Below are 27,335 nucleotides of genomic sequence, written 5' to 3'. Positions count from 1 at the left end.
AATCTCAAATTTATTCATTCACACATTCTACCCAATCCTATGATGTACCAAGCACTGTTTCAGGAGTTTTCGTTATCAGTAAACAAAATGATCAAAAATCTCCTCTCTTAACAAGGACACAAAAAGACAATCACTCTAAAACGAACAAATGAAAAAATACTCTAGAAGGTGCTAGACCATTAAAAAAAAAGAAGAAAAACACAGTTAAACAGATGTGTAACAGATCACACAGGGCCTTTTAGGCCCTCCTGAGGACTTCAGCTGAAATGTCACTGGTCATGGGGGCCTCACCTAAGCACCCAATTTGATGTTGCCACCATCTGACCCTCAATTTCATGACTGTTTTGTCTTGTTCATAGCAATTACTGACACCTGAGATTTTCTGACGTATTTATATGTTGACTTGTGTATTATTTCCCTACTAGGTCTTTGACTCCTTCACTATTACGTTTATAACAGGACCCGGTACCTAGTCAGTATGGGTTTCATCTCCTAAGGCTTTTAGTGCTCCTTTAGGGGCCTGTAGGAACACAATAGCTTAGATGACAGAAATCTTAACGTGGAATTACTAATTTAACAAAACTTGGGCTAGAAAAACTTTGTAGGGTTCCCATAATGCTTTAAAGTCTCAATTTTTCTCTTTCCAAGTCTGGTTGAAGCTATAGTGGTGTTCTCACGGATTTTTTTGTTTCTGTTTATGATTAAGACAAGGAAACAAGTCGCCGTTCTTCTGGTTTAGCAACAAAGTCAACACACTCCATTATTCTCCAGTTTTCTTTGAAGATAAAATATGAGATTCCAATAAGCCTATATAAAACGTAAGAATGATCTGAGTCATACCTCTGCAAGATTAGAGATGCAGAAGGGGGGTCTAGTCTAGAAATGAGAGGGTGACATAAAAGCCCAGATGCTTGGCTGGGCAGGACCAGTAAGAATAAATGGGAGAATGCCTCACACAAAGTCAAGGTCAGCAACTGTAGATGTAACTACAGCGGAAAGAGGACCGAGAAGTAGGGAGAAGAGACCCCAGTTAGACGACGAATTTTGAGGGATGGGAAGCGTGTGCTCAAGAATGTGAAGTGGAAGTCGAGGACCTTAACCAAAAGCCATTCTAAGACATACTGGGATTTCGGAAGGGCTCTGAGGTGGCAGCTCCTAGATTCCTAGGCCTCCTCCACCTGTATCAGGCGGGCAGGTGAAGGCAGGTCTAGAGAATGCCGGCTCAGTTTGGCCCAGGAGAGGACATTCGAGAGCTCCAATCTTCCCGTCGAATCCTGGGCATTTCCCTAATTGGAATGAGGAAGCCAAACGGCGCCTGGACCTGGCTTGGAAGCGGGTCAGAACGTGTGCAAAGGCAGTTTGGGGGTTCGGGTTTCTGAGGCCGTCTGCAAGGTACCCAACGCACCTCTTTCCCCCCGGCGGAGCGCGGCGGGAGACCCGCCTGCCTGGGAGCCGCGCTGCGGCCGGGAAGGCGGGGCGGGGCCGGGGCGGCAGGTCGCGGCGGAGGCGGAGGAAGCAGCCGCCGCCCAGATGAGGGAGTGTGGCCGGGGGCTTCCCAGGGGAGGGCGACGAGAGCGAATCTTTTTGAACATTTCCACCCGGCTCGCTCACGTCGGCTCGGCCCCTCCCGGCCCCGCCCCAGCAGCTCGGGCCACCCCCTCCACTCCAGCCGACGAAGGGCGGGGGACCCGCGCCCGCGCCTTTAAGAGGCGCGGCCACGTGCTCCGCCCCTACCTGCCCCCCCGCGCGCCATGAGAGGCGGGGTACCCGAGGAGGTGCCGGCGCGGGCGGGGGAAACAAGGCGTGCACTGGGGCGCAGGCGCAGTGGCCGGACGACGGACCTTGAGTTTCCAAAATGGCTGCAGCGATGGATGTGGATACCCCGAGCGGCACCAACAGCGGCGCGGGCAAGAAGCGCTTTGAAGTGAAAAAGGTTGGGTCTCGCCAGCGCCTTCCTCAGGGAAGCTAGAGAGGCGCGGATCTGGCTGGCAAGTTCGAGGATGATTGAGGCGCGGAGGAAAGGGTTTCATTTCAGGGCGTTCTTGGGACTGGGTACCACGAGAGGAAGCCGGGGGGTTGGTCTTAGGATTGATCGGCGTGACTGCGGCCCAGTATCAGTGCTGGTATTAGTGTCTCTAGGGAGGCTGAGAGGCCAATCACGTAGGTGCTTATTGAGATACGCGGGGTTGCGACTTGGCTGCGGGAGCCAAGCGCCTGAGCTGTCACTGGAGTGAGTGGTGGAGGGGTGGGGATGGAGAGGGTGGGGTGGGTGGAAGGGGGAGCTGGGGCGATGCGCTGGGTGGAGGATGGGGCAGTGCGGCGACAGCCAGGAACCTGAGGTCCTACTGCATTGGAAGCCTGTGAGGAGCCGGGATGGTGATTTTTCTCCGTCCCTTTCCGAAGCTTGGGGTCCCTCTGACATTGAGGGACCCCGATCCCGGTCCTCGTTGACCGAGGCTTCCGTTAGCCCCGTCTCTAGCCCTTGACCCCGCCGAGTTAAAGTGTCTCGAGTGTAACTCTTGGCTCTTTGAGAGGTCGCCTGGTTTGTCACTCAGCCGCCTCAGTCTTGTGCTCATTCCCCGAATGCCCTTGTGCAAAAAAGGAAGAAAAGCATGATGAAATTTGTTAAAAAGAAATTGCGAGCCCAAATCTTGTGTCATTTAGGAAGGGTACTAGCTGGGAGCGACCTGGTAGGTGGGAAAGCAAAAATGTGGAACGTGTCTTTTTGCATGAAATGCCTTACAGTGGTTTGCCAACAGTCGTAAGAAAAGTGCCGATTCCCACTTAATATAAAATAAATCTGTTTAAAATGAAGACTCTGAAATAGGGAAGATGTTATTTCTGGAACATCTGGCTAAATACTGACAATATCCCCGCTCCTAGTGCTTTTTTGGCGTTTCATTGTGGGCACTGCGTGCTGTTAACAGCCAGCAGCCATATTGAAGAATAGAAGTAGGGTTTTTTTTTCCTCCAAGTTGAAGCTGCTGGATGAAAAGTGCTGAAGAAGTTACTAAATACTGAGGTTGGGTTTGAAAGAGATGAGTGTTTGGGTAGGGGCACCAAATTAGTGGATGAAAAGTTAGTTTGAAAATATTTATAATTGAAGAAGCTAGAAGGTTGAATTACTTAAATACCACTTTTAGATGAACTCTTACTGCCATTATCTTAACTAAAGATGAGTCTTGAGTATGTGAAAGTTGAGAACATCCGTTTATTTGGTAACAGGAACTAAACAAAATCCTAGTGAATCCTGGAGTTTGTTATAAAATAATCTTGCAAGATATAAGTGATGACCTTGTTCTGTGTACACACAACTGGGTTTAGTTACCTAGCTTATCCCACGATTACCCACTTTATGATCCAATCATCTTAGTGCATTCTGTTCCTAGCTCTCAGCTCCCTATGTGTCCAAAGCTGTCTTAAAGAGCAGATATTTATGCAGAAATTGAGCTCTTTTGCAACTGCCAGGGAGCCTGCACAGTAATTCAAGTTTGTGCTTATTAAACCTTAAGCAGGTACTTACAAATTATTCCTGATTTGCTTACATTGATATGGTTGACTAAATTATTTTGAGCTGTAGGAAAAAAATTGAGGTGACTCATTAATTTCTGTGTTCGTATACTCAGCTGTTGGGAGAATGGGTGAGCATATGTGTAGCCTACTCTTGCCCTCTGATATAATAAGAGTAATGTAATATTCTAAAACTCTTTGTTTTGTGGTCCATGTGGCCAAAGAGATGATAACTGCAGCTGCAGCATGAAATCCACGTGTACGTGCGTGCGTGCGTGCGTGCGTGTGTGTGTTAGAAGGAGAGTGCATTGTTCCCCCTTTCTCTCTTTGCAGTGGAATGCAGTAGCCCTCTGGGCCTGGGATATTGTGGTTGATAACTGTGCCATCTGCAGGAACCACATTATGGATCTTTGTAAGTAATTGGAGGAAGATGGGAGGAAATTGAGAAGGTTACAGAGATTGTGGCTCTCCCGATGTGATAGAATTTTCATCTTCATAAGGAGATACAATCCATAGAATACTCAGGGTCTTCTGCATCTAGTCCATTGATATGTTTGAAATAGAGTAGTTTTTAATGATTCCTGGAGGCATATCCATCTCTCAGAATAAATCTACTCAATCTAAAGATGGCAAGGCCACGTTTAGAATGATTGTGGACACAGATGCGCTGTTGATTATTCCTTTATAGTTCCAATCTCATACCCAGACTCAAAGGTAAAAACAATGAAAGGAAGAAAATAACTTTGAGCTAAAATATCCTATCAGAGCTAATTTTTGCTGGGCAAGAAAGGAAGCCTAAGAAGTAAGGATGTGCAATAATACCCCCAAACATACTTAAGAGGACATCACTGCCAACATCTAAATAGGGAGTTAATTGTGCTAAAGAAATTTCATTTGAGTACCCACATATTCCATCACACATTGTGATCAACCCATGGTGGATTTGATGATAGCTGTTGATAGACTTAGTATCCTTATAGTAATAGTGGTAAGAATGTTGATCATACCAGGAACAGTTGAGGTTACTTTTTCATCCAGGTACTAAAATGGTTTGTTATTGAAAACAAATGGGGCAAAGAAATTCTGACTTTATAGAATTGAAATTATAGGCACTTATTTTTTAAATCACTCACTTGCCTCTCAACTTCATCTTGAGCCACTCCCCTGCCCACTTTGGTAGTTCCTCTGGCTTTCCTTCCATGCTTGAAGTGTCCACGATCTTTTTTAGAGCCCTTACATATCTTGTTCTCTTTGCCTGAAATACTCTTCGCTTCTTCTCTCCCACTATCTCTGTATACCCAGCACTCTCCAGTCTAAATGTGAGCCATGAATGCAAATTCATACATAATTTAAAATCTTCTTGTACCCACATCAACAAAGTAAAAAGAAACACTTGATGTGTATTTATCCTACTATATCCAGAATATTTTCATTTCAAAAATGTAGTGAACATTTTAAAGTTAAGTATTTTACATTATTTTTCTGGTACTAAGTCTTGGAAGTGTATTTTAACACTTATAGCCCATCTCAGCTCAGACTAGCCACATTATAAGTGCTCAGTACCCACATATGGCTCCTGGCTACTTTATTGGGCAGTGCAGAATTAACCCATAGTTGGTCTGCAGGTCTCACTTGAACTACTCAAAGCTGTTTTCCCTGACCATACTTACATGGATGCAAACACAGGCCATGACAGTTGTGTCAGATATTCCCACGACATCTGTGGTTTCCTTTGTAGCAGTCACTTAATTTAATTGGTTCTCTATCATGTCCATGTTATTTACTGTATTTCCAGCGTCTAGCATAGTGTCCAGTACATGATAGGTTCTCACTAAATATGTAAGCAATAAACTAAAACACAACTAGAAGAGTCAGTCAGTGATCATTGCAACTCGGAAAACACAAATCAAGTACATTGTTTTGAAAAGCAATCATGGTACGTGTTGGTAGCTTATTGCCTTTGGTGTCTTTTAGTTTTGAACCTGTTTACCTTTTCACATGAGTCAAAGCAGATCAGCAGCTACCATGATGTTTACTATAGATAGAAGGAACCCATCACAGAAAAACACATGCACAGTTTTAAATGTGTTCGGGTGGGATCTTTGATTACATGCTTGCCAATTTCTTTGCCATGCATTTTCATGGGGAGTTGTGCCCAGAGAAAATTTTAACTTTCTCAGGGCTTGTCTGTAAATAGTTAATAATTTTATATCACCCTATTATTTTTTTGACCCTATATCTAACTTATTGTGTGTCTCTTCTTAGAGGACGACAACAGACAAAAGCCGTTGTTACTGTGTCTTAGAGTCAAATACTTGAGGGATCGCTGTAGGCTTTCAGTGAGGCACCTGCTTTATCATACATTTTAAATGTCAGATAAAGTTGTAGAATACTGAGCTCCTGTAACAAAAAATTATGCAAGTATTTTGAAGTCATGTCTTTCAGTCATTCAGTGAATATTTATATCCTGGGCATTTTGCTAGGCATCAGGATATAGCAAGGACTGAGATTAAATTTTTACCTCAAGGAACATATCCTTTTGTTTACTCTAGACACTAAAGAAAAGTCTGGTTGCCACAATGGGCTTATCTTCTTTTCAAAAATAAATGGATTATGATTCTTTTAAAAAGACTTTTTGTTAAAGATGAAAATAATCTTGATTTGGCAATGGCCATTTTCTAGTAAATTCTGGTCTGGCATTAAATGAATGGCTATATGCATAGCTGTAAATAAATAAGAGTGATTACAGCTATGCCCCAGTTAGACTCCCCTGCAAAGCCTTCTTTGTCTGAAGACTTCCTCTTTTGAGTCCAGACTGATACTATACACCCTACTATAGCTTCCTATTTATTTTTACATTGCCTATGTCTTGGTGGTTTTAAAGAGTTGCTGAAATACAGTCTTCTAGGAGTTATTTTCTCCTTTATCTTGAGTAATCTTGTTCCAGGTTAAGAGGGCATCCAGAAGGCTTAGGCCCATTCTTTGCCTATAAGAAGTTAGTCTCTTCCCCAAACCCTAGGTCCATCAGTGTTTTGGAAGAGTGAAATCTGCCCACTTCTGAGATGAAGCCATTGCTTCCTTAGCAGTCCTTTGATAGTAATGGTCTAGTATTGAAGTTTAAAGGTTCCCAAGCCTTAAACGTGATGTGACATGAGCTTCTGCGGTGGCAGGGGCGTGGCAGGGACCTGCTGTGTGTTGCTTGTTTGTCCACTCGAGGTTGACGGTGAACAGCTTCTTTCCCTGTTAAATGAATGGCTTGACCCCTGTACTCATTGCACCAAAAGCTTGAAAACATTTATATTTGAGAACATTTAATACTCATATTTAATAATTTTTCGTGCCATATCCTTTCTTATCTGGCATTCATATTACAATCCTATCCCTCCTGTATACTTTTGTTCTTTGTTAGGAATTTTCTGGTAAACAGTAGATACATATTTGGCCCCCATTCACTGTTAATAAAAGTGTTTTTTTTTCCTATCTAGTATTGAGAGCCTACTTTGCATAGAAAGAGTCCCTTAAAACTACCTAGACTTAGAATGATTTGAGCATGGTAGCGTACCTTGAAACAGTTTTGCTATTTACTTAAATAATAATAATTGTGCCTCTTAGCTAATTTCATAATCCATAGTCCTCATCTAAGTTGAGGATCCCTGCCATCCTTTTGAATATGGCAATGTATTCACAGCCCCAATAAATTCTTGAGTATACTGCACAGACACCAGATTCTCTGCTCTTTCAGAAAGAAAACCCAGTTATTCTCTGTTACAGGTAGCAAAAGCAGGTTATGTGAATTCAGATCCTTTGTCTTTCATGTTTTTGAAGGGTGGGGAAAAAACCTTATGGTATATCTCTTCCCCTAAGACCAAATATACCCAGTAACATCTCAGCTGTGTTTTCATACAATTTAACTATTTTCCACCTATGGAAGTTTGAAGGAATTGTCTCTGGTTAAATAATCTTTCCTGAAGCTTTTTATTCTCCAAAAGGGAGACTCCATTTAGTTACCACCTTCAGACAAAACAAATTACACATTAGTAATTCGTGTTCCTTAAGTATTTATTCCCAATAGAGCTTCATTCATCAGTTCTCGGTCTCATTTCTATTCTGTTTAAGTTCCCCTCTCTCCCTCTATGAAATTCAATATTTGGATACATTTGCAGTGATTGGCTCTGTTTCCCGAACAGAATCACTTGAGGGGAATTAACATCACAAAGTGGTGGGCCCCAGATCGCTAATCCATTGGCCTAACAGATTTGCTTTGTTTGACAGTGTTTTAAAGATTTTTGAGTTTTGCTGCCTTCACAGAGCATATGCTACAGTTTGCCACAGGCCTCCACCCCCTTTTATTTTGCTTCTTCCCCAGTTCACATGTGTCTGCCTGACTCCTTTAGGGACTGGAGCTTGTCATCCAGCTAGGCCTTCATGTGGGCAGGCCTGGGTGTCCTAAAAGCCTAAGAGGAAGCATTCACCAAGTACAGGGACAAGATGTCAGTGCTCAGAACAGTAAAAGTTAGGAGGTGGCTTTGAGAATGAACTACATTTACCAAATTAGAATCAATTTTGTTTGGACAAGTCAGGTTATGTTCAGAAGTAAAACGTGCCTTTTCCTTCATTCCCGTGATTTTGAACACAGATGGAAAATCATTGCAAAGCATACTGTTAAGTCACATACCTGCTTTCTCTACTCTTCACCCCTTTTCACATTCACTAAAAAACAATTACAGCTACCTAACCACTTGAGATTTTGTTCAGATTTGCAACCCCCACTCCCAGCCCCACTCGTTCCCCAGTCATGTCCTTGTGTAATTGTGCAGGTAGAGCTGGTATAGACTGAAAGGCTGTTGCTGCTCAGGTCCAGTCATCTTGTTGCTCTTGTTCCCGCAGGCATAGAATGTCAAGCTAACCAGGCGTCTGCTACTTCAGAAGAGTGCACGGTTGCGTGGGGAGTCTGTAACGTAAGGAAACATCTTTCCCTATCAGCATGGCTTGTAAACATATTACCACTTTTCCTGCTTTGCCGGTCTTGAGAATAACTAGGGAAAAAAAATGACTAGCCCACCTTTCTCCCAGAAGGTATACAAGTAGTAAAAAAGAGTTTAAATCTGTGTACTGTTCAGCTGTTACAGGGTAAAAATTATTAGTTATTACAGAGGCACTTCTTTGTTTTAATTATAAAGTGGACCCACTTTTGTTGGGATTCACAACATTTTGGGGATTCATCTGTGCGAAAATCCTTCAAAGCCTATGGCACAGTCTTTAGAATATTATTCTGCTGGAGGAAATCTTCACCTTCTTAACAGACTTTTTTTTTATTAAGGTATCATTGATATACAGTCTTGTGAAGGTTTCATATGAGCAACATTATAGTTACTACATTCCCCCTATTATCAATTAACAGACTTTTTGTTTAAGATGAGATGTCTTGTGGAACTGTTTGGTGAATAAACTTAGTGTTCAAGTGCACGTATATATGGGTTTTAAGTGTTGCAGATGTACTGAGTTAGGATTTTTATTTTTTTTAACGTGGCTTATGCCAGAAATGTTTTGTGCAGCATCGTTGGACTGAATGTACAGCCTTCCAGGGTGTGACAGCTGTGTAGGATAACAAACATCAAATATGTTATTTCTAGGATGTGTTAAAAATTCATCCATATAACCATACCGTCCTGGTCACATGAGCTAAAATTGTCCTGTCTGGGCCTCCTGTGCCAAGGGGACAGAAGACCCACAGCTCCTAGCATGGCACAGGACTGTGGGGCTCTGGAGCCAGACCACTGTTCCCTGTCTCTCTGCTTTACTTGCACAGTGACTGCGGGCGAGGTGTCTGACATCTCTAAGCCTGCGTTCTCTCATGTAGGCTGCGTGGAGTCGTGATCAGGATGAAATTACTTATGTTAAAAAGTGCTTAGAACACCTCCAGGCACATAACAGACATAAGTGTTTGTTTAAATAAATAGGAATTTGGGGTGGTGCTGGCTGCTGAGGAGGTGGTAGCGCAGTCCTTTTCCTTTGGTGGAGGCCCTCTTCCCTGCCCGTGCCTCATGGTCCGTGCCCTTCATTCTGTCAGGGCCTTCGAGCAGTTTCACAGCAGCCTGAATTGTCCAACAAACAGCTTTGCTCGTTTATGGGGATAAAAAGCAAGATATATTGGGTCCTTTGCTCTCCTTGGCATTCAGACATATACGAGGAACTGTGTTACTTTGTGGTGCAAGAGAAGGGAGTTAACTTCCCCTTATATTTGATTAAGGAGAGGCTTGTTCAGAGAGCCTGCCTTAACGAAGGGCTGGCGTGTGAGGCAGAAACCTCTGGGCTCTCCTGGGGTCTGGTTCTGGGTCTTCTACCAACCAGCGCATGAATTAGGCAAGTCTCGTCACCTGCCTGAGTTTCAGTTCCTGTCTGTGAAATGAAGATAATACCTGTCACTCTTGCCTGTGCGGCTCCAGTTAGTAAGGTATGTCACTGATAGTATTAGTAAGGTATGTTACTGATAGTACTAGTAAGGTATGTTAACGTCGTCTGCAAACTGTAGAGCACGAGTCAGTGTACTCTGAGATGACTAAGTACATGTATTAATATCATCTCAACTCGTTATCAGGAGGGGAGTTGGATCAGGGTCATTGATGGATGCTGCCACCTGCCCTGTGGTCCAACGTGCTGTCCCCCTTTCCCTGTCTTCTGGGGTAGACCCTGTACGGCTGCACAGTACCCAGTGGGGAAGTGGGGGGTGGAGAGAGGTGTCTTGAATACCCTTGTGAGCCTGTCCCCACCTGGTGGTTGCGAAAAGTGCCTTAGCTTTCTGCCTTTGGAAATTGTGTTTCTTCTCTTTTCCGCAACGAGCTGTATGAGGGTCAGTGGGAAAGGCCCTCTGGGAGATATTTGTCCTGTTGGATGTGCAGAGTTTACGAGCTGTGGATTCCACTCCGAATTACTGAATTCCCTTTCTGTCTTTGTCAAAAGACAAGTCACAAGATGATAGTCTGCACTATGATTCTTCTTTAAGTTCCATGCATGTTTTGGAAGACATACTGACTAGATTTCAAGGCAGTCATTAACCAAGCTTGTAAACGTTTTCGTCATTTTGTTGGGGTGTCAGCATTTCTCCCTGGTCCCCACTTCAGCCAGCCCGTCGTGGATTAGAGGAGGGGGCACACTTGCCGCTTCTGCCTTCGTACTCGTATGATCTGGGGAGGAGAATCCATTGCAGAGAGGTTTGACTAGCGCCTGCATGTGATGAGCTCCCGCTGAGAAACTGCACGTGGGTTTTCCTTTTCCCCAAATCTGAGAGCCAGCTCACAGCTCCCCATCGGTTCCCAGTATTCCTGGTGCTCTTGCCTTTTTACTTCTGCCTTGATGCTCTTTCAACTGCTGTTTGCAGTTTGCCCATCATAACAGTCCCCTTTACCCTAATTTTTTTCTCATTCCTTTTTAACACAAAAATCCCTCCTCCAGCAAGGGCTTATTGAGTATTGAGCTCTTATAATATCACTATGACCAAGCAAATCTGGAAATACAGCCCCTTGAGCAAAGTTGAGCTGGGTAGGTCGTGGAAGTGCCCATCTCAGCTCTGGGTAGGTGGCAATGGCAGTATGCTAGCTAGGGCGGAGGGGAAGCCTCTACTCCTGGGACTGCCATTCTCCAGGGTGCTGGGGGGGACAGCTGGGGACCAAAAATGGGGAAGTCTGAAATCTCATGTGAACAGGCCTCCTCGCTTGTGTCCAAGGAAAGTAGAAGCACCCCTTAACAGGCCAAACAGGACCACAACGAGAGCCATACTCCATCCTCCCTTAAGAGGAAGGGAGGGAACTCACTGCTAGGGCATCTAGCATGCTTTCTAAATCATTTCTGCCTATAGTGGAAATGACGTCTCTGTTTCATTGCAAGTATCCTTATACCTAACCGAGTGGTGACCTTTTGCCTTGCATTATCTGTCTCCCATTTTTCTTCTCCAGCTCCCTGTGTGTAACTACCCCACTGCCCTTGAGACATATTGTCAGAGGATGGCTGAGCCTGCACAGACTTATTTTTAATAAAATGTATCTTTTCTTCCAGCATGCTTTTCACTTCCACTGTATTTCTCGCTGGCTCAAAACACGGCAGGTGTGTCCATTGGACAACAGAGAGTGGGAATTCCAAAAGTAGGTGTCCCTGGATTTTTGATGTTGTAAGACTGGGCTTTGTGGTCAGTGCCCTTCTGTGACTCACCTCATGCTGGAGGGCGCATAGCCTTAGAGGATGAGGACATGGAACTTGCTTTGTTTTATAAACTAACTTTTGGTAAAGTAAACAAATGTATGTGGCCAAATGCACAGATGCATGTCCAACATGAGATGTTTGCTGCCCAGAGTACAGTTATTTTGCTTTCAGACTTGGTTATTTATTTTGGTAAAGAATTTTGAAAGTCTTAATCAAATGTATGTTCATTTTTTAAGAAACCTGCCAGGTACTCAGTATCTAACTCACACCATTGTGCTCCATTCAGCAGAGTGTAGGTGTAAGATGTTAAAATGTATAAGACTGCCCTTCTCTGTCCTCAGGGAGCTTGCGTTCTGAGTGGAGCCAAGACAGTAACACATGTCAAAGCAGAAGCACTTTTCTAAGTCTTAAACAGGCCTTTTAACTGGCTCTGCCCTATAGCAGGCTCAGGGTTCCGTTCTGGACCCAAACAAATGTCTGGTGTTGCCTATTAAGTATGCCCGGTGCTACACCTAAGAAGTGGGGGCTCTGGGAAATTCCCCGTGTTGGGCTTTGGCACTGCCTTTCATCTCCCCAGTGACTTTGCCAGGCAGTGGCCATCAGTACATTGGGAAAACAGGCTCACAAGGAACAAGTGACACCACTCCTCAATCCGATAGGTAGCCTCTGGGTTGTTCTCCAGCCCACTAGCAAACACTGGAGCTCTGCCTTTCATGGAATTCGGCACAGCAACTTTTCTTAGATGATATTCAAGTGGATTTCTTATGACAAGTGCTTAAAGGACCTAGTAGTCCTTCAGATAATTGAAGCGGTGACCCAAAGTTCTAGTGCCCTGTTTGCATCCATCTAACGAAGTATTTTTATCAGAAGCTAACTGCCCAAAAAGAACCAGGACAAGACTACGTATGGTAATAATGAAGGATTTTGTGTTGAAGAAATCCATTTATAGGTGGAAGAAATTTCCTGGCCTTGTTTATTTTTATAATCTTGTTGGAACCAAATTTTCACTTCTGGGGACACCAGAAACCACCTGAAATCTGTAACTAGTTTCTCCACAGTTGTTCCTGTAGTGCCGAATGTAATCAGGGCTGTAACTAGAACTGGTGATAGATTTTGAAATTGAAGGCCACTCAGTTACCACTCTGTGTTTGCCTTGTCCGCACTGGCCTGTGTGATGGAGTGGAGGGGGGATTGGCGGCCCGAGGCGGGGAGGCCTAGAGCTGAACCTGGGTCTTAGCTGTCAACTGGAGCCGACAAGCAGGATTCCCTTTGACAGCCCCCGGTGCTGGCTTTCCCCTCACCTCCCTGATACTGCCTGGGGCCTGTCCGGTAACTGGAAGGGGAGTCAGAGGGTTATGGTAGAGTCCCAGGGAGGTGCTGTCCCTGAAAAAGGACTTGTAGATAAGATGTTATGAAGGATAAGATGAAAGGGGCAGAGACGAGTGTTACAGCCCAAACTTGGAGCACACTTGTGGCCATTTACATCTTTTCAAAGCTTTAATCAATTTGTTCATACATTTAAGTGGTTTTTACAATTTCAAGCAGGAAATTATTAAGGAATTAATAAAATAATTTACTTTGTCTTTCAGGTATGGGCACTAGAAAAAGAGAATCCTTCCCTCAAGCTCAACTATTTTGTTAATTCATTTAATGACTTGCCTTCTAATTATTAATTAGATAGAACCGTGTCTTTTCTGCTTTGTCTTTTCATTTTGCTTTTCCTGCAGCCATATTGTATTTTGTGTCAAATAAAATCCAGTTGGATTCTAGAACAGATGCTGTCTCTTACATATGTGAACAAAGTAAACGAAGGGTCCCCTCTTCCACGGTGGGAAAGCCGGCTTTTGGAAGTTTGTCCAGTAGAGCCAGAGCAGAGTCACTCTGCAAGCAAGGTGCTTGGTCAGGAGGAAGTCTGGTCTGCAGCTCGTTACCGATGGCTACTTGGGCAAGTTCTCTCTGCTCCAAACAATCCTCCTTTATAAATGGCTTTTAAGGACTAAATGGCATCATAAGGGCTCAGAAAGAGGCTTTGTAAAGCTATAAAACCACTATACAAACATTAACTTTGTGAGTGACATGTTGCTTTCTTGTCTTTAGAAAAGCAAGCTTGAAAGTCTCAATATGTAATCTTGCTGGCAAAAGAATAATTTATGAACTCAGGTTGAAAATTGTTGTCGCTTAAAGTTAGCAAGAGAATTCAGGTTTCCTTCACCACTACCTTTGCAATTTGTTTAAAACACCCACGCCATAGAAGGAATTGTCAGGTCTAATACGATTCAGTGGTGACGTAGAGTCTTCTTTGAGAAGCAGTATAGTTTCCTGCAGGGGTTCTCAAAGTATGGTCTGAGGACTTGGCAGTACCTGAAACCCTTTCCCAAGCTTCAAGAAGTTCCTTTTCCAACCGCATGCCTGTATGAGGCCAGCTTTTTCTTATACACTTCAAAGCAATGTGTGGAATGAAGAAGCAGCCATGAGAATCCAGCTGTCTTCTATTAAGTCAGATATAAAAGACTTGCAAAATGTAAAGCCGTGCCACACTACTAATTTTTTTCATATGAAAAATAGTTGTTTTTAATAAAAATATTTATGTTAACATGATAGGTTTTTGTTCTTTTTGAAATCTTTAAAATTTCTCAGTTTTGATGTCCATTCTGGTAAATATCTATAGATGTAACCCACACAAAAACTTTGAGGTCTTCAGTTTCTAAGATTTTAAAAGGGATCCCGAGACAGAAATTTTGAGAACGTCTAGTTTAGTGATTAAGAACTTTGAAGTCTTAACAATCCTGGATCCAGCCCAGCTCCCCGATGTAGCCAGCATGAACACACTCACAGGAAGGTAACTACCACTATCACTGTTACTTCAGGGCTACCATTGCTGGCAGAAATCCCCTTTTAAGCCCCTTTTGAGTGGTCATTCAGACTGCATCAGCATCAAGGGGCGCATTCTTGCACAGACATTGTGTATTTGGAGACTTGCTTGGATATTAATCAGGACTTTTGGTGGCGGAGTACAGAAATCTGGCTTCCACTTAGATGAAAAGAAAATTATTGGAGGGTTGTGGGGCTATGGAGTGTAACAGAAGAAAGGGTGGGGGTACAACTGGACCTAAGGGTGGATGGATGGAGCTGGGGTGTTGCTGCAGGACTCTTACTGCTGCTGTTCCACAGGGACGAGCTACATACCTGCGGCGGGAAAACTGGATGCTGACACTTCCTCTGCCACCTCCTCCTCCAGCCAACGTTCTATTCCAAAAACCCCACCTGGGTCAGGTGCCCATACCTGGACTAACTGGTAGAGTCATGGAAAAATAGTGACTGCCTTGAGAACCTCAGAGTTGGAATGCAGGGTAATAGTTGCCAGGAGAACAGGAGTGATGTGGGACAGACAGAACCAGAAGTGTTTTCTTTAAGACTTGCTAGGAGCCAAGAGGCATCCTTGGAACGTGGAAATCTAGTTAGTCTTGTGCTGCTTCCTGAAACTGGTGGACATAAGTCTTCCGTGAGATTATTAGTGGAATTTGCTAGATCCCTACTGTGTGCTGTACCTAGAGAACACAGCTGAATTAGTTTCTTCCCTCAAATAGCTCACAGTCTAGTAGGAGATCACTAAGAAAACAAATGAATTATGGGTACTTATTCTGGAGAGCTTGGCGGCCCAGATCTGGGCTTGATCTTGGTACCCATCCTCTCTTGGTTTCCTTCTGACAGCTCCTGTGCCTGTAGGAGCTCCTCTTGAGACTGCCCGTGAAGATTGTGTTCTTGGCTTCTGCTCTGTGGGAGACCAGCCTCACCAGCAGTCACAGCGTGCTGGGCCGTGCAGGGGCTGGCTGTGCACATCTCCAAATCCACCTCAGTAACCTCACGTTAGTACCTTGAACTTGGCCATGGCGTGTGTATTTGCACCACAGAAATTGGGAATGCTGCAGATCCGAGCTGCTTTTTCTTGGAGAGCCTGTTAGTCATTTACCAGCACACCACTTCAGGAAAATGCTGTCCATTTGTCAATCCCTGGCTGTGTATCTCTTAGACCCTTCAAGGCAGCATGTCAAAAATGACTAAGCTGTCATTTTCTGACAACATTCCCCTCCTGGATGACCTAGCCTGGTTAATGACATTGCCACTCATCTGACTGCTGTAGCCACAGGCATTCAAAAGGCATCATAGGCACTCCCCTCTCCTTCACCTCTGTATCTAATTCACCATTAAACCCTATTCATTCTACTGAGTATGTTCTCCAAAATCTGTACCCTCTTCCCCATTCCCACTGTTGCTGACAGAGCCCAGGCCTTCATTTTTCTCTCAAACAACTGTGGTTCCCTCTGACGGGTCACACTGTTATTAGTCTCCTTGCTACAACCTGAAGAGAGTCTTAAGTTTGGTCTGTCGCCCATTACACCAGTTGAGAAATTCCCCACCTTGATGGAAGCAGAGTTCACTTCTCATCACAGACTTTGAACTGATCCGGGCTCCTCCACCTTCCATGCGGCTGGAGCAAGGTAGGTTACCTAACTTCCCTCCATGAGAGGCACTGTCCCTGCCATCCAGCAGGGCCGTGGGCAGCAGCCCTGGCAGCTCCCGAGGCCAAGTGCAGGTGGCAAGATGGGTGATGACATCCACTGCTAAACAGCCTCCACAACCAACACCTCCCCAGACTGGTTTTGTGGCATGATGTTGGCAGTGGGCCCGGGTGCTGCCTGTTCACTGAGCCCGCCCGCCCGTCATCCCTGGTGGTGCCGTGTGCTCTCCAACATCCCTCAGGAGCCACTCTGCTGTGACAGTCGGCCGGCTTTTTGGTTTTCTGCCCTCGTCATGGTCCTCTCCCGTGGGTCCACACCTCTTTTTTATTCATTCTGCAAACATTCCTGAGAAGTCCTTCATCTTATTTGTAATGTCATCTGACATTTTTCATTCATTTCCTCAGCTGACAAAGCACCCTTCTAAGCATCCTTTGCCTTTTTTTCCTATTCCTTGTTTTTGTCCCATGTTTTGATCGGGTTGTTTTAGAATCAGAACTCACTGCAGAGTCGATTCCCTGTGTAGTGACATCATTTTCCAGATACCCCCTCCCTTCTTCCTAATTGGACCAATTTTTGACCTACCATTAGAACTAAACTTTCTGTGGACCTTTTGCTCCAGCTGAGCAGTCACTGTCTGTGAGCATAATAAGATGCTATAGAGTCATTACTTGTCTTCTCCATGCCTTTATAGTCATCTTTAATGCCACCTTCCCCTCATTCCCAATGTCCCTGTGGTCTCCATGTCCTATCCTGTGAATTTTGCATCATTTAAATCCACTCTGTTCCCTCTACTGCCACTACTTAGGCCTTTATCATCACCTGGGTTGTTTAAAATATCATTGAATTTTAGAACTTCTTAAGAATACAATTGCCTAAAAGGCATAAAGACACAGAAATGATCTAACACTAGTTAAATAGTATAATAATTAGATGATGAGACCTCAATAGGGTGGAATATTATTTTTCAAAATCATGAAACACAGAAAAAAAGGATTTACTACTCTGATGCCAAGAGGAAGTAAAATTATCATGGGTATTGTGATTGCAACAATACAAAAAAATATATACCACATGCAAAAAGTAGAAACGCATATTAAATTACGGGTCATTTAGAACCATTTTTCCTTTATTCTTGCTATGTTTTCTCTTGCATTTAAAATAACGAAGAAATAATCCCCCTAAGAAGCTCAAGTGTCTACAAGTTCCAGAAACTTCCACCTACCGAGATCAGTTGCTGGACCTGCTGCAGCTTTATCCTCCCAATTTACCACTTCCATAAGGCCCCCATATACACAGTCTCCCTTGATCTGCCTAATCGCTCCTTCTAACATCTCTGCTTTTGAGCAAAGTCGGTTGCTATGTTCCTTGTTTCCCCTCCCACCCCAGTTCATCTCAGAGACACCTGACACTTTTAAGAGCTTGAGTCACACCATCAATCTCCCTCTCTTCATTACCTGCCCGCCGTGGATTGTAATAAAGATGGCAGAAACTGGAAGGCTCTCATGCCTTTTTCTCTCTCCTTGCTTTATCTGAGTTTCCAAGTGCTTCCTCTGCTGTCATTATGTCTGGCTTCTTTATATCCCCTGTTCTCCTGAGTGACCAGCATTATCTGTGCATTTTCACAGTCCTACTCAGGTTTCTCCCAAAGCCCGTCTTGATCCCCAGGTCCCCTCAGGGTGAGGGGGTCAGATGAACTTAGGTGAAAACTCTGGCTTTGCTACCAACACACGAAGACTCTGAACAAGGTCCTGAGCTTGGGTTCCTTATCTGAAAAAGTAGGGGTAAAAACAAAAATGGTATACCTAGGGGTACCATGGAAAGCAAGAAATAAGGAAAATTAGATTGCCTGCTGAAATGAACATGGAACAGATCAGAGCTGGGATTTCAGATGGGCAGGCAGAGGAAATGTGGGTCCCAAGCAAGCAGGAATGGGCTTTAAAGGGATTGGGAGTGTTAATAAATACAAACAAATAGTATGTTGACTTCTAAAGAGAATTAATCTTGGAAACTCCAAACTGGAGCCTCGTGAGGCAAAGGCAGGCATTGCCCACCCATGCTCTCTGCGGAGGGGGCAGCCTTGGCCAACAGACTTTGCTTATTAACAGCCCAGTGGCAAAGCTAGCCTCAATTTGATCTTAGCCTGATAACTTTAAATATTTGTGTCATCTAACTAACTTTAAAGAACCTGCTCCTAGCTTCCCATTGCACTTATAATTGAAACTTCTCATTCGGGACCATATCATCTCCTGGTCAGTTGGTTCCTGCCTGCCTTCCTGATCTCATCTAAGAATGTCGTTTCCTCAGGTGTTGGCAAAGCGCCCATGACCCTGCAGGGAATCAGCAGCTGCCCCATGGCCTTGGCCCGGGACTCCCCCACATCTCCATGAGGTCTCAGAACTCACCTAGCTGTCACCTCCCCAAGGAGGACTTCCCTGCCGCCCTGTGGAAATGACCACCCAACTCACTCACATCTACCCACAGTGTATCTAAATTGTCTTAGTGGCCTATGTGATTACTTGTTTACAGTCTGCCTGCCCTTCCGGTTCTGAAGCTCCAGGAGAGCAAAGAGCTTGCCTGTCCAGTCTGCCCCTGAATCTCCAGAATGGCGCCTTCACTGGGTGAACAAATAAAGAATGAAGGAAGGAAGGAAGGCCCTTGCTTTTATTTGGTTCATGCCTACCGAGCCAGCTGTCTGATCAAGACTTACTTGGTGGTCCACTGGGAAAAAATATTAAACTACTAGAGAGAAGATGTGAGTATTTCCTCTAATCCCTGTAATAGCTGTGCTTCAGTTTGAAATTATTTTTGTGTTATCTTTTGTATATGAAGTCTGAGAGCCTGGTAATTATTGTTGATGGTTATTGTCATCATTATTTCTTATTCACTGGTTGTCGGTGATGTGTCAGCTATTGTAATGGGAACTTTGCCATCCACTTGATCTTCGTAAAAAATTGAATCTATGAGATGAATGCTGTTACCCATGTTATAGATCAGGAAACTGAGGTGCAGAAAGCTTAAGTGACTGTAAGTCCTCATTGTAAGGAATGGGAGAGGCAGAATTTGAATCAGGGCTGGTTGGACTCCAAAGCTAGTGTGCTTCTCCCTGGGCCCACAGTTGACCGGAGCCCTCTCCACACCCCCACCCAGGGGATTGGCTCGCATTTTCCTGGTCCGTGGTGGTGATGGTTCCACGTCGCCCCACCCCTTGCAGATGCCTGCCTACCCTGCAGGGCTGTCATCCAGGATCCAGAGTAGACAACCTTGTTATTTTAAGCTGTGGAAGACACGACCCTTAGGGAAGGAGTGAAATTACTACCTGTTGCTTTTTGTTTGTTGGCTTTGTTTTGGTTTTTAGAGCCCCAGTTCTTAACACAGTGAAGATCAGGGTTGAATGTACGAATCAATAATAATAATGATGTTCATTAAATTGGGATTTGGGGGAATAGCCGGGTTCCTTGATTAATAAGGAGGCTATAACTATTCACCAAGGGCTTCCACTCCATTATCTCATTTTCTCTCACTCTAGTCTTCTGAGAGGCAACTTGGGCTTGTGGAGAGGAGGCAATCTTGGAAGGAGATGGATCTGGGTCCACCTCGCAGTCCACCACTGAGGAGCCGTGTGACCTTGGGCAGGTCACTTGATCTGAGTACCTCTTTCTTTATTTTTTCCGTCCTTATTTTAGTATTTATTTATTTTAAACGTTTTTAATTGAAATATAGTTTATATACAATATTTTACTGGTTTCAGATGAATGAGTTTGTGATTCATCAATTAGATACAATATTAAATGCTCACTATGATGTGTAGTTGCCATCTGTCACCAATGATTTTGCAATATGAGCTATAGCCTCGCTTACTTCTTTTATAAGTTATCATACAATGAACCTCACCTTTAAAAACACCTTGATGAATAGATCTACAAATTTTAACATATGTACAGATTAGTGTAAGCCCTACCACAATCAGAGTACAGAGCAGTCCCATCTCCAGAACACCTCCCTCATGCCATCTCTTTACCGCTGGTGACCACTGAGCCTTCTCCCTCCCAACTGTGTTGTCTTTTTGAGAATGCCAGATAGCAGAGTCTTACCTTTTAAGACTGACTTCTTTCACTCCACATGATGCCTTTGTGATTAAAATCCAAGTAGTCCTGTGCGTGAAGAGCATGCCCTGTTTTATCCATGCCATCATAGGGCTGCACCAGTTTGCTTTAGCCATTCGCCTGTTGAAGGACATTTGGGTTGTTGTCTGAGTTTTGAGTGTCTTGTATTTGCTGTGGTTCATTTTGTTTTTGTTTTTTGAAAATTAAAAAAATTGTGGTAAATACACATAACATAAAATATACCATTTTGAAGTACAATTGAGTGGTGTTAAGTACATTCAAAGTGTTGTCTGACTGTCACCAACTCTTTACACAACTTTTTCATCATCCCAAACAGAAACTCTCTCTGCTTTAGATAATAACGCTCCATTCCTCCTCCCCCAGCCCCTGGTGACCTCTCTTCTGCTCTCTGTCTCTATGAGTTTGCCTGTTCCATGTGCCTCATACAAGTGGAATCATATGATGTTTGTCCTCTTGTGTCTCACTTACTTCACTGAACACAAGGTCTTAAAGGTTCATCCATATTGTAGCATGTACCAGACTTTTCTTCCTTTTTAAGCAGAATGGTATTCCATTGTACGTATATACCACATTTTGTTTGTGCATTCATCTGTCCATGGGTACCTGGGTTTTTTCTCGCCTTTTGGCTATTGGGAATATTGCTGCAATGAACATATGTACATAAATCTCTTTGAGACCTTGCTTTCGATCCTTCTGGGCATATACCTACAAGTGGAGTCAGTGGGTCATATGGTAAATTCTATGTTTACCTTTTTGAAGGATTGCCAAGTTGTCTCCCACAGGGGAGACACTATTTTACATTCCTTACTAGCAAAGTACTCTAGTTTCTTCTACATCCATATTAGTCAGCTCTGGCTGCTACAACAAAATACCACAGACTGGGTGGTTTAAACAACAGAAATTTATTTTCCACCATTTTGGATGCTGGGAAATCTAAGATCAAGGTGCTGGCAAATTTTATTTCTGGTGAGAGCTCTCTTCCTTGCTTATAGATGGCCACCTTTTGGCTATATCCTCACATGGCCTTTCCTTGTTATTAAGCTTGGGAAGAAAGAGAGAGAGAATTCAGGTCTCTCTTTCTCTTCTTAGAAAGACACCAATACTATGGCATTAGGGCCCCATCCTTACAACCTCATTTAACCTTAATTATCTCCTGAAGAGCCTATATCCAAATACGGTCACATTGTGGGCTAGGGCTTCAACTTACGAATTTCGGGATTGGAGGGCAACACAATTCAATCCATAGGAACATCTTTGCCAAAGCTTATTATTACCCATTAAAAAAATAATAACCATCCTAAGGGATGTGAAGTGATGTCCCACTGTGGTTTTGATTTACATTTCCCTAATGACTAATGACATTTAGCATCTTTGCATGTGGTTACTGGCTATTTGTATATCTTCTTTGGTGAACTGTCTATTCAAGTCCTTTGCCCATTTTTTAATTGGGTTGTTTGGTGATAAACTGCAGGAGTTTTAATATAATCTGGATATTTAATGCTTATCAGATATATGATTTGCAAAAATTTGTTCCCATTGTCTGGGTAGCCTTTTCACTCTATTGATATTGTCCCTTGATGAAGAAAAGTTTTCAATTTCAATGAAGTCCAATTTGGTTTTTTTCTTTTGTTGCCTATGCTTTTGGTGTCATATTTAAGGAACCACTGCCCAATCCAAGATCATGTATATCTGCCCCTTTGTTTTCTTCTAAGAGTTTTATATTTTTAGCTCTTAGATTTAGTTCTTTGATCTATTCTGAGTTAAAATTTTTGTACATGGTACCAAGTGAAGGAACACCGTTATTCTCCTGCATGTGGATGTCCAGATTTCCCAGCACCATTTGCTGAAGAGACTGTCCTTTCCCCCATTGCGTGGTTATGGCCTTATTTTGACCCTTGTCAGAAACAAATTGATATGCATGTGAAGGTTTCTTTCTGGGCTCTATTCTATATAATTCTATTCTACTTTCTGGGCTCTCTATTTTAATGTCTGCCTTTATGCCAGGACCACACTGCTTTGTTTGTTAGAAGAGGATATTACCTCCCTTGCAAGTTGTCATGAGAATGAGAGATAATGCAAATGAAATGCCTGGCACAGAGCTTGGCACACAGTTGGTGCTTAACAAATGGCGGCTATGCTTACAAGAAGGCTGGTTAGGTGCCTTCAGGTAGAAAGGACCAGAGACTCACACAGGATCCCTCAGACACACTGGGAAATCATCCCCATCTGCACAACTGGCCTGGGGAGGCTGGAATGTCACTCATGAGGCAACTGGTTGTCCCTGAGCAAGTGTCCCCTGCTTCTCAGCACCTGAAGCACATTTTCTGTGTTTGCTTTTCTCTTCTAGTGCTACTATCTAAATTCAGATTCCCCAAAGAAGCCCCTGAGACAAGAACTTGGTGGTTTACTTTGGAGGAGATTGCTGGAAGCACAGTGAGGGAGGAGGGGGAAAATGAGACCGGAATTGCAGAAGGTTGTCTCTGTGGGTCACTGGGGCCCAGTCCCACAGGGCAGCCGTGGACTGCACAGAGCACACCACTACACAGTGCTCCTGGGGGATTTATCCACGGATTCCTGCAGCCCTGGAGGCTTGAACTCTGGCCCCTCTGGGCTACCCTGCACAAAGGTCTGAGCACCACAGCTCCAGAAAAAACCCTCCAGCTAAGAAGCAGAGCCATGAGGGTACTGAAAAGTGCTGGCAGCAAGCCACCTCCAGCACCTGCAGATGGACTTCAGGAAACCCGGGGACAGAGGCAAGGCACCCACAGCCTCCACACTTCCTACTTCAGGACTCCTGCATGCTCAGGGCTTCCACTGCCTCAACTTCTGGCTTTAATTTCTATGTACCTCTGGGTTTCCATGTCACTCTGCTGCCCAAGTGTCACGAAAGTCATGCATTTAACCTGTCCTGGAGAGAAGCTTGGTCAGGATGCTGCCTTGATTGGTCAGGCGTCTTACGCTAGTCTGCTCATCAGGCACTGGCCTCGGAAGCCAGCTGCCCCTGCCTCATTTCTGAGGTCCAAGGAGTAAAGTGTAACAACTTGTTTGCAGGAGCCATTTCAGACTCTTCCTTCAATGGAGGCTGCCTTGTGCGGGCACCCAGGGCCTCTCGGATCACTATTCCCCCTTACAAAGGAGGGAAGTGGGGCTCAGAGAGGTTAAGAGACTTGCCTGGGGGCACACAGTTAAGGGCAAGCTCGGACTTGACAGCCATCTCCTGACTCCAAATCTCACGCTCTCTCTGCTCACTTATTTTACCTCTTATGCAGGGAACAAAACCTCAAAGCATTAAGGTTACAGGAATCTCCTTCCTATTTGGTGGGTTGGTTCATGGTTGGAAGGGATCTACCCAGTGATCCTCGGACTTCAAGAACTCTGGGTCCTGGGGGGCACAGCAAAGATCAAAGTCAATATAAAACTCAGAATGAATAAACCCATACCTTTTGTGCCAGATCCAATAGCACTTGTTATGAAATTCTACTTGATGTGACCAGACATCAAAGATTTCAGAAAAAAAACTGGGAGAAAAGCACAAGATAGAGCATACTGTTCCTTATCATCAATATCCCCAAGAACTGGGGAAATCTGCCTTTTCCAGTCAAGATCCTGGTGGCAAACGGCAGAAACAAACTGCCTAGCTTGTGCAGGAAAGGGATTTATTGGTAGAATATCAGATGGCTCACAGAATGGCAGGAAGGCCAGAGAAGTGGCATAGAAAACAGGCTGGAACCAAGCGGGGCAAAGGGCAGCCAAGAGCAAACCACAGGAATGGCCGGCTGGCACCGCCACTCCTGGACACCCATTGCCACCCAGACACCCGTTGCTGAATGCCACCCTCAACTTGGGAGGCTCAGACAGGCCCAGCCTGGGTCATGTGCCCATGCCAGACGCCCTGGTGGCTGCTGGGGGGATGTCTGATCCATTTCTGCTTTTGTAATGGGAGGTGGGGGCTGAGATCATGCCCCCAGCTGGAAGCGTGGTTGGAGGCTGGACAGCCAAATGACAAATATTTTCACAACTGCTGTTTCTCGACCCCAATGCTGGACATGACCTGGTTCTCTTTCCTCACAACAGTGGCTCAAGCCTTTTCCTCCTTGAAACACTCTCCCTCGTGAGCCTTCTTCCTGCGGCCTATCCCCCTTCGCAGTCAGGTTTCTTGAAAGGACTGTCCCCATTCTCTGTCATCATCTCTCCCAGCAGTCTGCCATTTCTTCCCACCACTCCACTGAACAGCCCATTTCTTTTTTTAACTGTCATCCTGTGTTATGTAGTATGACAGGTGCAGATGCAAGTTTTATGGGGCCTGAAGTATATGCATTTGGAGGGAATTTGTTAAAAAAAAATATCAACCTACGTTGAGAAATTGCTCGAGCGCCCCCCCAACCCGGGCACTCAAAGATGCTGGTGTAGTGAAGGGTCCTGAAGCCTAAGTGTCAGTAACTTCCCAGTGAATCCCCAGCGAGAAGAGACAAGCCAGTTTATGTAGTGATTCTCTATCAATGGACAGGATAGATCTGTCAGTTTTTTGACAATACAAAAGTATTTTAAAGAGCATTCTTATATGCAAGTTTTCTGTGAACACACGTATTTCTCCATGATAGATAGGAATTGCCAAGTTCTAGGTCACAGGTCTTTTTCATTTTTATTTGATGGTGTACTGCCAAACTGCCCTCCAAATAGGTGTCACTAAATCCCACTCCAGCCAGCAGTTGTGCTGGGGATTTTGTCATGTAGAGGACAGGAGTCCCTCATGTCCCACACTGCCCAAAGCCCACATCTCCCCAGTCACCCTGCATCACCTGGACCCCCAACTGCATATGGCTCTGAACATCCCCTAATCTGCCCTTGTCATACCCTGGACCTTGTCATTAGCAAGAATGGCACCACTTCCAGAGTCCACGCCAAACACCCCAGTGCTGGACCTCCGCCCCCAACTATACTTCTAGCTCCTTCCTTTTAGTCTTCTGACTTGGCAGTTCTTCGTGTTCGGGGCCCCCTGGCCGTTGGCCCTCCATCTTTTATCTGGTCGTCATCTCCGTTCCTATTCTCATGTCCCGCCCACCCAGATCAGATCCGCAGTCTGCTGTTCCCATCCCTTCCTCGCTGAGCGGCTGGATGCGGCTGTGGAGAAACAGCCTCGCTGAGTGCTCTCTGACGTCATCGCACGAATCTCGGGCAGGGCCGCAGGGCCGCTGAGCAGCCCCCCTGCCCCCCAGAATGCTGCTCCAGCTTCTCTCCCAGAGACAGAGAAATGAGCAGCGATGTGCTCAGCCTCCTTCTTGGCCCTGGTTGCTTAGACACTGGCCGTCTGGGTGAAGTGGGTAGGGTGTCGGGGGCCAGGAGAACTGGGGGCTCTACCCATCCTTCTGTGGGAAGAGGGGAGGCTAGAGGGGGGGCCACTAAACAGGGAAGGACGCGGTATCTAGGCATCAACAGTAGCTTAGAAAGAGGCGATAAAGGGTCAGGCTTCCCCTGGGGTGGGAGCAGGAGATCGTATCTGGAACACAGGTGGAGAAAAAATGTCTGGAGGAGTTTGGTGGGGCCTCCCCGACCCAGGGGAAGAAAAGGAGATAGACTCCTCCCTGGGTGCCTGTCCTCCGTGGGGGAACTGAACCAACCCTTGGGACCATGAGACGCCCCCCAGCTGAATGAGCACTGCGTCAGGAAGACTGTGAGCGGTGGTGCCTCTTGCCTCCCGGCCGGTGGCCTGCATACCCCCCACTGGCGGCCCAGCTGGGGGTGTCTTTCTCCCTCAAGCCTCATTCAGGCCGTCCAAAGTATTCCAGGTGAACAACAACCTCCTCAACAGCCCATTACAGACACAAGCCCTCCCCAAACAGGGAAGTTGTCTGCACACCTGGTGGTGGAAAGCCCCCAGCATTTGCTCCTGGGAGATCTATCCAGAACTAGCTTGGGATTATTCCCCTTTGTGGAGACAGTGGGGAAACCTGTCCCCGTTACCCCAGCTAGAACTATAGGGAAGAAAGACACCAGGTTATTTAATTCTTTGCCGAAGCGGGATGCAGCAGGAACAGGGTTCCAACCCCTCGCTGCCCACGGTATCTGCCTCATCTGCCCACTTAGCTGCAGCCTCACTGCCCTGACCGAGGTGCCCATCCTCTCTCCCACACTGCTGCCACGGCTTACTCACCAGTCTCTCTGGCTGGCTTAATCGCTCCCACTCTGATCCATCATTCTCAAACCCAGTTCTAATTATGTCACTCCTCTGCTTTTATCAGGATTGGCAAACTTGAGCCTGCAGACCAAATCCAGCCTGCTGCCAGCTTTTGTACAGCCTATGAGCTAAGAATGGTTTTTACATTTATAAGTCATTGGAAAAAATTCAAAAGAAGAATGATATTCCATAACATATGGAAAATTATATGAAATCCGAACTTCAGTGTCCATAAATAAAGCTGTATTGGAACGCAGCCACACTCATTTGTTTATGTTTTCTCTGTGGCTTCTTCCTTTGGTACAATGGCAGAGTCGGGAAATTGCAACGGCCTACGGCACGTACCATGGGCGCTTTACAGAAATTGGCCACCCTCTCCTTTAGGCCACATGTATATTCCCATTGCCTCCTTAATAAAATCCAGACTGCAAAGTCTTTAACATGACCTTCAGAGTCCTTCATAATCTGTCTCGCAGTTTGATTTCAGGAACATTGAATTGCTGGCAGTTTCACAAACTCTGGGATTCTCGCCACCTTATAAAATGCTCTTGCTCCACTTCTCTGCTTGGCCAGCTCATACACATCCTTGCAGGACCTGCCCTGGGGTTGCCTCTTCCAGGGAGCACACTCGGACCCTCCCCCAGGGGAGATCCAATGTGTCTGCTATGAGTTTCCTCGACTCTTCTATGACACCACCTGCCACAAGGCAGGTGCACAGGAAATTAGCTGCCTCAGAGAAGCCAACTGAGCTAATGACTTCACAGCGTTGGTTAGGTTGGGCAATAAGGAGATTGTGATGACCTGCAAGAA

At 45.0% G+C, this 27,335-nt stretch overlaps 1 protein-coding gene and 1 long non-coding RNA gene across 3 annotated transcripts; both read left to right on the top strand.

Annotated features, from left to right (window-relative positions):
* Positions 1-1,763: 1,763 nt before the first annotated feature.
* Positions 1,764-13,478, top strand: RBX1 (ring-box 1). Of its 2 annotated transcripts, XM_036931431.2 has the most exons (5): positions 1,776-1,933; positions 3,844-3,922; positions 8,398-8,468; positions 11,563-11,648; positions 13,296-13,478. In XM_036931431.2, exons 1-5 carry the CDS (start codon positions 1,856-1,858, stop codon positions 13,306-13,308), a joined length of 327 nt encoding a protein of 108 aa, XP_036787326.1. In that variant the 5' UTR covers positions 1,776-1,855; the 3' UTR covers positions 13,309-13,478. The 2 variants fall into 2 exon arrangements, with proteins under 2 accessions (XP_036787328.1, XP_036787326.1); XM_036931433.2 differs by lacking the exon at positions 11,563-11,648 and having other exon boundaries at positions 1,764-1,933.
* Positions 13,479-16,097: 2,619 nt separating this feature from the next.
* On the top strand, positions 16,098-20,714 carry LOC118935241 (uncharacterized). The gene is made up of 3 exons (XR_005033742.2): positions 16,098-18,978; positions 19,753-19,873; positions 19,975-20,714. It is a non-coding gene; the product is annotated as an uncharacterized LOC118935241 (long non-coding RNA).
* The last annotated feature ends 6,621 nt before the right edge of the window (positions 20,715-27,335 follow it).

The sequence above is a fragment of the Manis pentadactyla genome, chromosome 10 (genome assembly GCF_030020395.1).
Source record: "Manis pentadactyla isolate mManPen7 chromosome 10, mManPen7.hap1, whole genome shotgun sequence".
NCBI lineage: Eukaryota > Metazoa > Chordata > Mammalia > Pholidota > Manidae > Manis > Manis pentadactyla.
This window is presented reverse-complemented; position numbering and strand designations above follow the sequence as displayed.